The sequence below is a fragment of the Microchirus variegatus genome (assembly GCF_963457635.1).
Source record: "Microchirus variegatus genome assembly, chromosome: 1".
NCBI lineage: Eukaryota > Metazoa > Chordata > Actinopteri > Pleuronectiformes > Soleidae > Microchirus > Microchirus variegatus.
The window spans coordinates 34,898,259-34,911,022 of NC_139802.1; the positions used below are offsets into that span (position 1 = coordinate 34,898,259).

Sequence of the window (12,764 nt, forward strand, 5' to 3'; positions counted from 1 at the left end):
AACTCTAATGGTTCCAGTAAGAACCATTAGTGTTATCCAGAGAACCTTTTAAAACCCCTTTCCTGATTAAAGGATATTAAAAGGGTTTTTGGTGGAACCCACCAAAAGGGAGCCAAAAAGGGTTCTCCTATGAGGACAAGCCAAAGAACCATATATGGTTCTACTTAGCACTTTTATTTCTAAGAGTGTATAAGTAACCTGTCTCTAATGGAACATTTGTACATTGAAAACACTTCTATCTCCACTTTGAACTTGGTTAAAATTCATTTGATGTTTGCCTGTCACTCTATTCAACTGGTCAGGACACCAATCATCGTCCAGCGCTCAACTTAAACTCATTTACTAATAATAGACATCATGTGCCTGGATGTCATTTGAAATGAAAATGTTCATGTTCAAGAAATCTGGATTTTCCATTGACGGATAATGGACTTTACCAGACCTCAATTATTATTGAAAGAATGATTGGAACACCAAACATCTTGAACTTCCAATATGGTTTTGAATGTTGTAAAACAGACAACTCTGGATTCTTAAATCTTCATTTTCTCCTCCATTCTGTGAACAGGGGGAGACAGAGAGCGGATGACAGCCAACCATGAGACCTACCTCCTTATGGCCAGCACCCAGAATGACATGGAGGATTGGGTGAAGACAATTCGACGAGTCATCTGGGCACCTTTTGGTGGAGGTCAGTATGCAAACATTTTTATCAGTCGGTTATCTTGTGAATAACTTGTTGATAAAGAGATTTGTGTTGTCAGTTTCTTGTTTTTGTTGATGGCTCTGGGTTTGTTGGGGGTGCCAGGCGAAATCAGGGTGTCATGACCGGTTGGAACAAGAGCCTTTCTGCATGGAGCAGGTTTCTCCCTGTGTGTGCATGGGTTTTCTCCGGGTTCTCTGGTTTCCCCCCACAATCCAAAAACATGCAGATTTGGCCATGAGGCACTCTAGATTGACCATAGGTGTGAGTGTGAGATTGAATGGCTGTTTGTCTTTATGTGGCTTTGTGATGAACTGGCAACCTGTCCAGGACGTACCCGCCCTATGTTAGCTGGGATTGGCGGACCCTCTTGGAGAGGATAAAACAGCTGGAAGTGAGTGAGTGTATGCGTCTCCTCCACTGCTTAAGCCCAATTTATACTCTTGCGTAAAGTGCTCTGCGCCGATTAAGGAGATCCCTCTACGTCGACGGAGAGCCTCTACATCGTCTCCGTCAAGGGACAACGGAGACGGCAAGGGCTGTAATTGGTCCTCAGCCAGTCTCTGGGCAGTATCAATGGGCATGCGGTGGGTGCCCTGATGATTAATATGAGGTAGCACACGACATAGAAGTTCATCAAATTTGCCAGCTGACATTTGGAAGTACCTGAAATGCGTTTCTTCGTCCATGTCCCTTATCAGTCCAATATATATCCTCCGGACATGTCTCCATTTTTATATCAAAAGTATCTGTTTTTCAATGTTATTCAGCTGCAACAACAACAACAGTCTTTCTCTCTCGGGCACCATTGCTCACTGTAGCCAGAAGCACAACAACCTTGCGTATCGACCCGTACTGATTGGGCGGGAAATTGCAGTGCGTATCCGGCACCACGACGGAGAACTATGAGAGCTCAAGGGGTCTCCGTGGTTACGCAGTTGGATTACGCATTACGCAGTTGTAGAAGTATAATGTGGCCTTTAGTTTTCCTTGTGCCCCGGTTCTTCACCTCAACTTGACATGGTGATTATTTGGAGAGTGAGATGATGCACCTCCATTTCTTCCTGCATCAAAGTTAGAAAGCCACCTCACAAATGTCGGTATTGCTACATTGCTACCAAAATGCAGATAGCTTTATTATTGGCTGGATCCAGTCGGATTTGTGTCTGTCTCTCTGATGTGAGATAAAACCTGATTTGTATGCGTGTATTTGTGTATTGTATTTTTATGTGTGAATTAAGCCTTTCAGGTGGTTCTGCAGAAAGGACAAAATGTAAAATATCAAATCTGATCTTCCTTGTTTGTTTTGCTTTCTATCAAAATGTATGAATGCGTTGAAATCAGTTACTTGTGTCCTGACTTATGTGGCATCACTGTGCTGATTACTGAGCCTCCCACTGCGCCGCTGTGGATTATTATTGACTGCGCTGGCCAAACATTGGCTAACATTGTGTAAGGGCCGGGTACAAGTGCGGCATTTGTAACCGGACAGGGAGTTCATGCCGCTCTCAGTGACACAGTGAATGGATTCGGCTGAGCTGGCCTCTCTGTTTTCAGCTCAGGGAGTTTGATGTCTATTGCAGTTGACTGCTTTTCAAAAGGACGAGCCATTTGTCAAAGATGCCACAAGAAAGGTGGCTCCACGTTGGAGCGGAGCCCCGGCTGCCTCTGTCTCTCTCTCTCTCACACACACACTCACATGCCCTCATGTTCCATCCTTTCACATTTTGCAGTAGCAACAGAGACGATGTGAGCCCTGATTGGCTGGCCAGTTTGCCCTGAAGTGTGATTCTGTTCATAGAGTGACAGACAGACAGACAGGGAGGGAGAGATCCCCAGTGTTTAGCCCACAGAGCAGCTTGGAGCCTCCAACGGTTTTTGCTGTCATGTGCTGAACACTTGCTATGATGCTGCATTAATTACCAGCCAGTTTAGTACACACAGTTGGACCAGAGAGAACTCGAAGTCAGAGAAATGTGCAGCTGTGGCCTCTCCATCTGGATACTGGGAGATTTATTTCATGGTAATCACACGTTTTAAAATAGTAGCAGTGGACTCTGTTGTTGCTGGAGGATAAATATTAATTATTATTAATTATTTTGTTCAAATTTGAAACGAATACTATGTAGTGCACCATTTGAGTTTGTTGTATTATCACAACGTATATTAAAAGTATCCAGACTGGGCTTGTGGATTTTATTGATTTTGTATTATGAATATTTTGCAATGAAATGTAGTGATGAGTTAAAAAGTTTGTTGGTAACGCATCCACCTCCTGCAGACGTTTGTTTCTATTTATTCTGACGGTTTTAACTGTAGTTTAACAGTTAAAATGTAATGGAACGCATTAGCTACACAGTTATGGACTTTTCTGCGCGTGCTCTGCTTCTTTTAGAGTATAAAGGTTCTCTAAGGGTTTGTCAGTCACATGGTGGTGATGATGATGATGTTTTTGCGGACATCTCATAGTTCTTTTCTTTTGCTTCTGTGCTCTGATCTAGCTCCAAACTGGTTGGCGTGACTTGTTTAATACTGTGAAGTGATTTTTAAGCTAATCACTCAATGATATAAGACATTAATGTCTTGAATTGTGTTAGATATCTAATAATCTAATGTTTTGTAGACGGGGTGTCTGTGGATCAGGAGGTAGGGGGGTTTGATCCATCTGCATGCTCAAGTGTCCTCGGGCAAAACTCTACTAAACCCTGAAATTGCTCTTGCGGGCTGTGTCAGCAGTCTGTGACGATATCATTGCCTACTGTATGCTGTAGATTCTCTGTAGGAATTTGTGTGTAGCGTCAACCTGTGCTCTATTAATGCAGGCATTTACCATTTTATAAATAACCAAGTCAATTGGATCTAATATAAAAACGAAGTAAAATCAGTGAAGCTGTCAACTATTGAGAAGCAGATTTCAGCCAGTTTGAGTTGCTGAATTTAGTTTTTGAACAAAATGCAAAAATTTTGAGGTCAGCTCACTTATCTCATTGTTGTTCCAACATATAAAGCATTGCATCATGGGAGACAGAATCAAACAGATGCAGCGTTAAGTATGGAAGCAGTTAATATCAGCATTTATAAATTTGAAGACAATGAAAAGATGATAGGAAGCTTGGAGAGAGAAAAAAATAGCCTGCATCATCTCATCACTCTCCCTCCCCTTGTGTGAGTATAGATGTAATTGTGTGTGTGTGTGGTTTGTGAAGCATCTTGATGGAACACCTGTAGAGAAAATATGGTGTCCCCTCTTCCGTTGTTTGCTTAACTAGTGCAGTGCCCGTAGGAAGTATGTATACCTATAGTGGCAGCTGAAGAAGATTTTTCAGTTATGTTAATGCACGATAAGGAACATAAAGGCTAACATAATACAAACAGTCACAACATCTAGCTACGCTAATGCTAATCGAAAACATTTACGTTGTGCCTAATGGGGTTGCACAGTGTTTGTATTATGTTAGCCCTACGCTAATGCTAATCATAGCCTCGATAGCTTACCTTTGGACACAGGTTCGCCAAGTTAGCCGCAAAATAGTAGCATGCTAATGCTAAATAAATATGTGCTCGCGTATTGGTGAATGTACACCGACTTCGTCATTTCAGTATAACACCATGTTCTGCGGTGAACCGTGTGAAAATGTCTCACCCACCGTGAGGACAACCTCTACACTCCCACCTCCTCGCTCCAGTCGGCGCAGCTGCTGCTGATGAGCCGCTGCCTGCCTGGTGTAGCATGATAAGTCAGCGAAAATCAAGGATGCACACCATCGGGCCATGCTCAACCCATATCCAAAGTATTAAGGCGATCTGACTAACGGTCAGCAAGATACGCAACTTGCTTTATAGATAGATGTTCCGTGGGTTGTGGTACAATCTGGTCCAGTGAGGGAAAAACAAAGCAAATATACATAAACACATACACATCCAGTTGTTAAGCTGGTTCACACATGTGACCCGTGAAAACATTCCTAGACTCATGACCAGACTGTCTGGAGGAGGGATGACCTCGTTTTCATTTAGTCACTCTTTTCTCCTTTGCGCTCTTACGCTCGTAGCAGCATCTCTGTGAGGATATTCATCTGGTTTTTTTCTTTCTCTGGTGGATTTTCCAGTCTGTTTTCCAGTTTGTTTGGGACTTGACCATTTTGTCTTATGCATTGCTGTAAAGATTGAAGTGGAAAATATCTCCAAAGTGACTGACCCAAAGGAAAAACAACAGCACACAGGACTTCACTGTTAAAGTCTGAGCTGCCTGCTTTCAAATGAAAGAGGACTTTCTCACATATGGAAATGAGGACAGTTTGACGGACCTGTTGTCAAACGGATGCATCGTTCTTATTTCTGCCCTGATTTTCTGCTTTCCCGCATAGCTGTAAAAACCAGTTGTTGGAAAATGCTAGAACGCTTTAAATTCTGCACCTCTGGTATGTTGTCTTATCACAAACTTATTAATAGGCGTTTCTTCCGGAAGCTTGCAAGTTTCAAGAGGGGTGAGTACGACAGTCAGCTGGTAGAAAATGTCAGCATCTCTATGTCTTATGATGTTGTAATGATGCGTTTGAGCTTGTTTACCAGAAAAGCCACGTTACGAATTGATAAAATGTTCGTATTTGCTATGAATTCAGAGTGGTCAGATGAAAACTGGTGGGGGTTTTTTTAAGCCGTGCCAAACGCTGTCAAAAGCACAAGGATTCCGGTAAGCTCAGTTGGATTCAGTCACCTTGCGGTACCTGGTCGTACCACGTGTGTGCATGTGTGTGAGTAGCCTCTGTCTGTATCTAGAGACCGGAAAAGTATGCAGATCCAAATCTCTCAGGAAGGCTGCCTAAATCCCCTCTTGTGTTGCGTTCACATGAGAAGGCTGCAAATGGAAATCAGCCCCTCTTTTTTTTTTTATACGGCGGCTGCCTCAGACAAAAGAGGAGAGCTGCTCAGCAGGAAGTTAGAGATTTGATCATCAGAGTTAAAGCTTTGTGGGTGTACATGTTTGAGCTTTGGCTGTGTGGTCCATCTTGACACAAATTGGTCCTGAACTGTAGATTTTCTCATGTTACAGTTGAATTGTTCAGCTGAAAAATCTGTGAAAACAGTATTAAACAATGCACCAAAAGTATAGTACCCACTATAAATGGCAGCTGTATCCAATTTGATATATTATATAATATAATGTTCAAATATTAGGTGGGGAATCATTACTTATCCCTCTTGCACAGTCATTTAATATTTTTGCCTTTCCTTTCAGGGATTTTTGGTCAGAAGTTGGAGGAGACGGTGCGCTATGAACGCCGCTTTGGGAACAAGCTCGCTCCCATGCTGGTAGAGCAGTGTGTAGATTTCATTCGCCAGTGGGGCCTCCAGGAGGAGGGTTTATTCCGGCTGCCCGGACAGGCTAACCTGGTCAAAGAGCTGCAGGACGCCTTCGACTGTGGTGAAAAGCCTGCGTTTGATTGGTGAGGAAACACGTGAGCGCACACTGAGCGCAATTTAAAGTATAGCTAGTGTACATTCAGACTGCTGACTGGTCACATTCTGTACATTTACAAAGAAAGTGAACGAAAGTGCCGCCAACGCTCTCTTTTAACTTTGCAAATGTGTAACTCTTGAGTGCTTTGTATTTGCTGCTGCCTGTCTTGGTCAGGATTTTCTGCTTGAATTTATAATTAAAAAAAAGTTGCCCAAACTCAAAGGGGAACCAAACAAGACAACAATTTCCATGATCTCATGCTGCATCCTGGTTGAGATTGAGTGACTACAAGCAGCAGAAATGACATAATGTGCAAAAAATACTAATTGCTACATTTAAATTATTTTTATATGTTTTCGCCGGAGTTTGTTTGTTTGTCTGTCTGTTGGCAAGATAACTGTAAAAGTCACAGATGGATTTGGATGACATTTTCAGGAAATGTCCACAATGGAACCAGGAACAAGTGATTAAATGTTGGGTGTGATCCGTAGACGCTATCACTGCTTACAACACTCGCTGTCTGACCCAGGGTGTTTTTTGTAGGCACTGAGTTGCCTTGGCGGAGGTCTGCGCTCTCCGAGTGCCTCTCGTTTTATAATTTTATTCAGTTCTTTTAAAAATATAGCGTATTATATTTATTATATTCAAACCAAATATGCAGTTCAAATGAAGCAATATTTTGGAAAGTGAAAAGGAACGATTAAAAACACATTGTCAGGACTTTCAATTTAAACACATTGTCCAGATGTAAAAAAAAAAAAAAAAAGAGAGAGAGAAGATGAATAAGTGTGAAAAAAGAGGCACAAAACTCAAATAAAACGCATTTGACCATGACACTGTCAAGGGCTTCTAACAAACAGAAGACCTAAAATGAACAAAAGAGTATTTCATAAAGTTAAAAATGTAAAGAGTGAAACATAAGCTTAAAAAAACAACATGGAGCAGAAACATGGGGAGGTGACTGGGAACACAAAAAACATGGAGAGAAAAACACAAGGCAGAGCACACAGACTGAAGACACTAAGGAGGCAGGAAAAATCAAACACAGGTGTGACTTACGAGACACAGGTGAAACACATCAGGGCGGGGCAGACAATCAGGGCAGACAGGACAGGAAGCACTACACATGAGGTACACAGGAAAGAAAACTGAATATATGTTCAAATAAAAGTGACATCCAGGAAAATCCGGGGGTTGTGAAATTAACCAGTACAAACCCTGACCAAAAAAAACAAAGTTGGAAATGAATTATAATTTGTTATTGTTATAATTTGCCACCTACAGGTGGCAGTACTGTGAAACAGAGAGCTGATATACAACGCGACAAGCTTCATTCATCACTCAGAATGACAAAGAAATGCATGAGTGAATGAACATACACAGCCGCCTCGTTTCTGCTCCTCCAGCCCCTTTCACACCATCCATCACTCCGACCATGTAATCAGGTCGCCATGAATAAAATTTGTCAGGAACCTCGCTGTACATCAACATGTCTACGCCTGCTTGAAACACAGGATGCAGAAAGACACCCACCATTATGTTAGCTGCACAAATGCACATCCGTGCTCTCCACCTCCAGCTTTAACACAACTCATGTCATGGTAAAAGCTACAGTGTCAGATTAGATTTCTTCCTGGCCTCTAAACCTGCCTCATCTGCCACCCCCACCTTGGTTTATTAGCCTCTCTGAGCCTACAGTGGAAATCCTCTGCATTTTTATTTATAGTGATGCAGAAAGTGAAGTGATACACATTTTGCTTTCACTGGTATTTACATTATCTTCTCCACTGATTCCATCTATGTCCTGCAGCGCTGTCCCTGCACAAGGCTTCACCGCGATTCTTTTTTTGACTCTCTGCAATGTAGCCTTAATAAATCATAACAGCCTACCCCCACTCTGTCTCTGTCTGACTGTCTCGTCTTGTTTTCCCTGCAGTAACACAGATGTGCACACAGTGGCTTCTCTACTGAAGCTCTATCTCAGAGAGCTGCCGGAGCCTGTCATCCCCTTCCAAAAGTACGACGATTTCCTCGCAACCGCCAAGCTCCTTGGGAAAGATGACGAAATGGTAGGAAAGGGTATTTGAAATTCTCACATCTACAGTGTGTCACTCAACAGGTTCACATTCACACACTTTGCTTTCCAGATGAAGCGAAAAGTGGGAGTTATGTATCTCTAAAAAAGCTTTCAAGCGTGTCCCCCACTGCTCAGTCATCTGTGGTCAGACCTGTTGTCCTAGCGCAGATTTTGTTGTATTTGTGTGCATTCATGAGTGTTATGTAAGTCCGGAAATATGCCAACAGTGTGTATTAGACCTGAATAAAGAAGGAACAGCAGCATAGCCAGTATTTGCAGCATATATATAGATATATATATATATATCTATATATTCATTTTTAATGGTTTAACCATTGTTTTTGCTTCTGTCGTTCAAATGTACCCGCTGATTGTCAGGGGACTGATTTTTCAAGCAGTAACTGGAAGTCACTGAAAATGTTGGCATTCCAGAAATAAATTCAAAAGTTCATAGAGAGGGAGAGAGAGAATTGCACCCCTGACTCACTGTTTTTAGATGAGAGATAACGGACCTTTAAATTGCTCTCATAAAAACATTTTCATGACTCTTTTGAAACTCGGTAACACATCAATACACTTGTCTTTGGGTGATGTATTTTATGAGCTAGAAATGACCCGTGATTGATTACAACTGGTGTTATAATGGTGTGAGTTATTGGTCCTATTAAGGAGATACTGTTACCTAAAATGTGTGCATCGTCCGTAGGGTTTGAAGGAGCTGAGAAGACTCTTGGAAAGTCTACCTCCAGTAAATCACAACCTTCTCAAGTACATCTGCAGGTAGTGATTATTTCTTTAAGTTGATGCATTGTCTTCTGTATAAGTCTCCACATGCTTTGATTTCCCCATCATCGATCAACGTAACATTGGGGATATTTTATTTTTCTGTGTCAGATTTTTAGATGAAGTCCAGTCATATTCAGGAGTGAACAAAATGAGTGTTCAGAACTTGGCGACAGTCTTTGGGCCAAATATTTTGAGGCCAAAGTTGGAGGATCCAGTAGCCATAATGGAAGGTCAGTATTGTTTTGAAAATACGGTGTGTCAAACTTCCTCTACGTAGCCTTCAGTTAGCATCAAAATTTACCGCAGAGCATATACTGAAACGACGAGGTGTCCATTCACCAATATGCAAGCACATATTTATTTTGCATTAGCATACTACCACTTTGCCGCTAACTTGGCAAACCTGTTTCCAAAGGTAAGCTAGCGAGGCTACGATTAGCATTAGCGCAGGGCTAACATTATGCAAACACTGTGCAACCTCATTGGGCACAACGCAAATGTTTTCATTTTCGATTAGCATTAGCGTAGCTAGATGTTGTGACAGTTTGTGTTGTGCGTTGTTGCACAGTGTTTGTATTATGTTAGCCTTTACGTTCCTTATCATGCATTACCATAACTAAAAAATCTTCTTCAGTTCCCACTATAGGAATCATACTTTCTATGGGCACTGCACTAGTAAATATAGAAGGCTCAGTCTGGGGAAATGAAAATAACAATTGATTTTAAATGAAAATGTCACATACATTTAACACACATTTTACAACATGTGATCCCATGTTCTCAGGTACTGTTCTGGTCCAGCAGCTTATGGCCGTTTTGATTGGCCGCCACGACGTGCTGTTCCCCTGCAACGAAGACAGCCCCACAGCCCTCGAGCTCGTCAACAACAACGTTGAACTCCCGCGGCGGCAAGCAAACACAACTACCTCCACTATCATGACAGTGACTCAGAACGCAGAGAACAACAACACACACTTGGTGCGACAGTGTGTCTGGGAAACACCAGATTCCCCTTCGCACCGCCAGCATGTAGACAACAGTGGCTCCCCACGGTCACTGAGCCCTCGTAACGGTGTCACCGGACGCTTTGACATCACCCGCAGTCCACCACTGACGGTTAAAAAGAACCCAGCGTTCAGTAAAGGCAGTGGGATTGTTACAAACGGGTCCTTTAGCTCTTCGCCCTCCTCAGACCCCAGTCAAGAAAAGAACCAGACTCTCAGTGGAGGTGGGAGTTTACCGGTGCGGCGCAGTGGGACGCTCAAAGGTTCAGGCACAAAAATGGGCACCAGCGGTGTCACAAGTGGGAGTGGCACTGGAGGGAACGGGACTGGAGTCGTGCGCATGGGCATTTCAGGCACCGACGTGGTCACTGGTTGCCTGAGCGGCCGCAATGGCCTCTGGGCGCCAAACGGCTGTGTCACATTACGGGTGAACAATAAAACGCGTGACGGCTCCAACGGGGATCAAACGACCAATCAGAATCGTCTGTCTACGTACGACAATGTCCAGTTAAACCACCAGAACCTGCAGCTACAGAACCAGATCACCGGCACGTGTCTGAACAGCAGCTGTGAGGACAAGCAGAGCGTCGACAGCGCCACCTGGTCCACTTCTTCCTGTGAAATTTCTCTTCCGGACAACTCCACATCCTGTCGTTCCTCCACCACCACCTGCCCTGAGCAGGACTTCTATGGCGGTCACTTTGAGGACTTGGACGGACCAGCACAGGATAATGAACCACCCCAGTCTGGCGGAGGAGGAGAGGGGGAGAGCCGGATCAGCAACAGGGAAGGAGGTGAAGATGGAGCAGGGGGGAGCAGTCGGGGAACCAGCAGTAGCGACAACAGCGATGGCTTCACTGCTGTTAATGGGCCCGGCAGCCACAGCGCTTTGCACAGCTTAGTGGCCAGTCTTAAACAGGAGATGCACAAGCAGAAGACAGAATATGAGGCCAGGATAAAGAGGTATGGTCCCGTCTTTACATCGGTTATGATAATTGTCTGTTTCTCAGGAGCATAACTCACAAAGTTAAGTGCAGATTTAGCAGAATGTCTCTGGTGACGCAGGTTATGACCCAAGCAAGGAAATTATTTGATTTGTGGTGATATTAATTTATTGACGACTAAATACCTTCTGATGAGTAATTGAAAAAGGAGGAATAAAAAACAAAGTAACCAGATTCTGATTCCTAGACTATTTCTCTGCAGTATGCCAACCTAATATACTGACTGTTGGCTTCTATTGATTTATATTTAGAATGCTGCGATAAGAGTGATATTGATCTACTCTTGGCACAAATGTGAACCTGTAAAGCACCCTCTTTGAAGGCATCATTAAAATGTGGAAATTTTGGTTAATTCATTTGATCTGTGTCTAATTTACTGTACCCTGGAAAATGATGTATTAGTGCTGATAGAGGAGTTCATAGGCAGCTAGAATAAAGTCAATACAGCCATTGAAATACATTCAGATGACTGGACGGTATCCGTAAATCCACTTCTATGAATCTGCCTTGATATCTCATAACTATATCTTTGCCTCTAACGTGTGAGTGAGTATGCAGTCAGTGCTCAAAAGCCAAGTCACCGGTGCTTGAGTCTGAGCTGAGGAGGATTAGAGGCGCAGTCAGGGCTCATTAAATATGAATTTAGTGTATTATGGTTCATATCCTGGGACACTGGGGACTCCGAACATGACTGAGTCTACCGCAGAGGACTCAAATATAACGTTGCAAGCTGCATATGAAATCCTCCTGCTTCAGTACTGGTACATCAGACACAGATAGATCTGTGCTGACCTTGACACATTCAGTGTAAAGGGCATGTGGACACATGATTATACTGTGATAGTGAATGTGTTATATTATTCACCTTCAAGAAAAAAAACGAAACACAATTTTGTCACCCTTCTCTGCAGCTTGGAGCAACGCAATCTGGAGCTGGAGACAGAAATGGTGAGCATCCACGAGGAGCTGGACCAGGAGAGGAAGAAGTACACCATGGCGGAGATCAAGCTCCGCAATGCCGAGCGCGCCAGGGACGACGCCGAGCGGCGGAATCAGATGCTGCAGAAAGAGATGGAACAGTTTTTCTCCACGTTCAGTGACCTCACGGCAACCGGCGCTGCTACGACGGCGGCGGCGGCAGCGGCTGACCCGCGCCGCTCGGATCGCAACAACGCCATCTGGATACAGTGAAGGGGAGGACGCGGGATGTGGGGAATGAGCGTGAACAGTAGGCAGGCGCCAAACAGGATTTGGCTGCTGGTTGTAAAGTAGGTGGTGTCGCCCACCTGTACGACTGTAGACATCACCTGGAGTGATGTCAGAGGGACTTTACCGTGTAAATACAGCATTATTTAAACTTTTTTTTTTCTCAGAAACTGCTGTGGTACTCACTTATCTGACTTGGAAGTGGAGAAAAAGGGACATTTCTCCACAGTCTGTGATGATATACAGGACAACCATTATCATATATTAGCTCCTAGAGCCAGACAGAGGGAAGGATGAACATTTGAAAAAGGCCGTGTTCAGCATAACACAAGGAATAAAGCATCATCAGCTACATCCTTTCTATCTCAATTCATTTTAAATCTAACCCCCCAAAAAAACAAAAAAATCTTACTGTTTCATGTGATTCTGTGTCTACTCATGTACATAGAGGTAAATAATGCAGGAAAACAGCAGCGTATGTATGTAAAGAGACATTAAAGTCCTGCTTTCAATGTTTCAGTGA

General features: G+C 43.3%; 1 protein-coding gene across 1 annotated transcript in view; it reads left to right on the top strand.

Annotated features, from left to right (window-relative positions):
- arhgap24 (Rho GTPase activating protein 24) overlaps positions 1-12,226 on the top strand; it is a gene marked incomplete at its 3' end in the record, with an annotated part of 72,891 nt that extends 60,665 nt beyond the window's left edge. Inside the window, exons 4-10 of the mRNA XM_083901136.1 lie at positions 569-691; positions 5,943-6,150; positions 8,101-8,233; positions 8,948-9,021; positions 9,136-9,257; positions 9,812-10,994; positions 11,947-12,226. Coding sequence (XP_083757262.1) covers positions 569-691; positions 5,943-6,150; positions 8,101-8,233; positions 8,948-9,021; positions 9,136-9,257; positions 9,812-10,994; positions 11,947-12,226 — 2,123 coding nt within the window. The remainder of the gene's footprint in view (positions 1-568; positions 692-5,942; positions 6,151-8,100; positions 8,234-8,947; positions 9,022-9,135; positions 9,258-9,811; positions 10,995-11,946) is intronic.
- Positions 12,227-12,764: the final 538 nt, after the last annotated feature.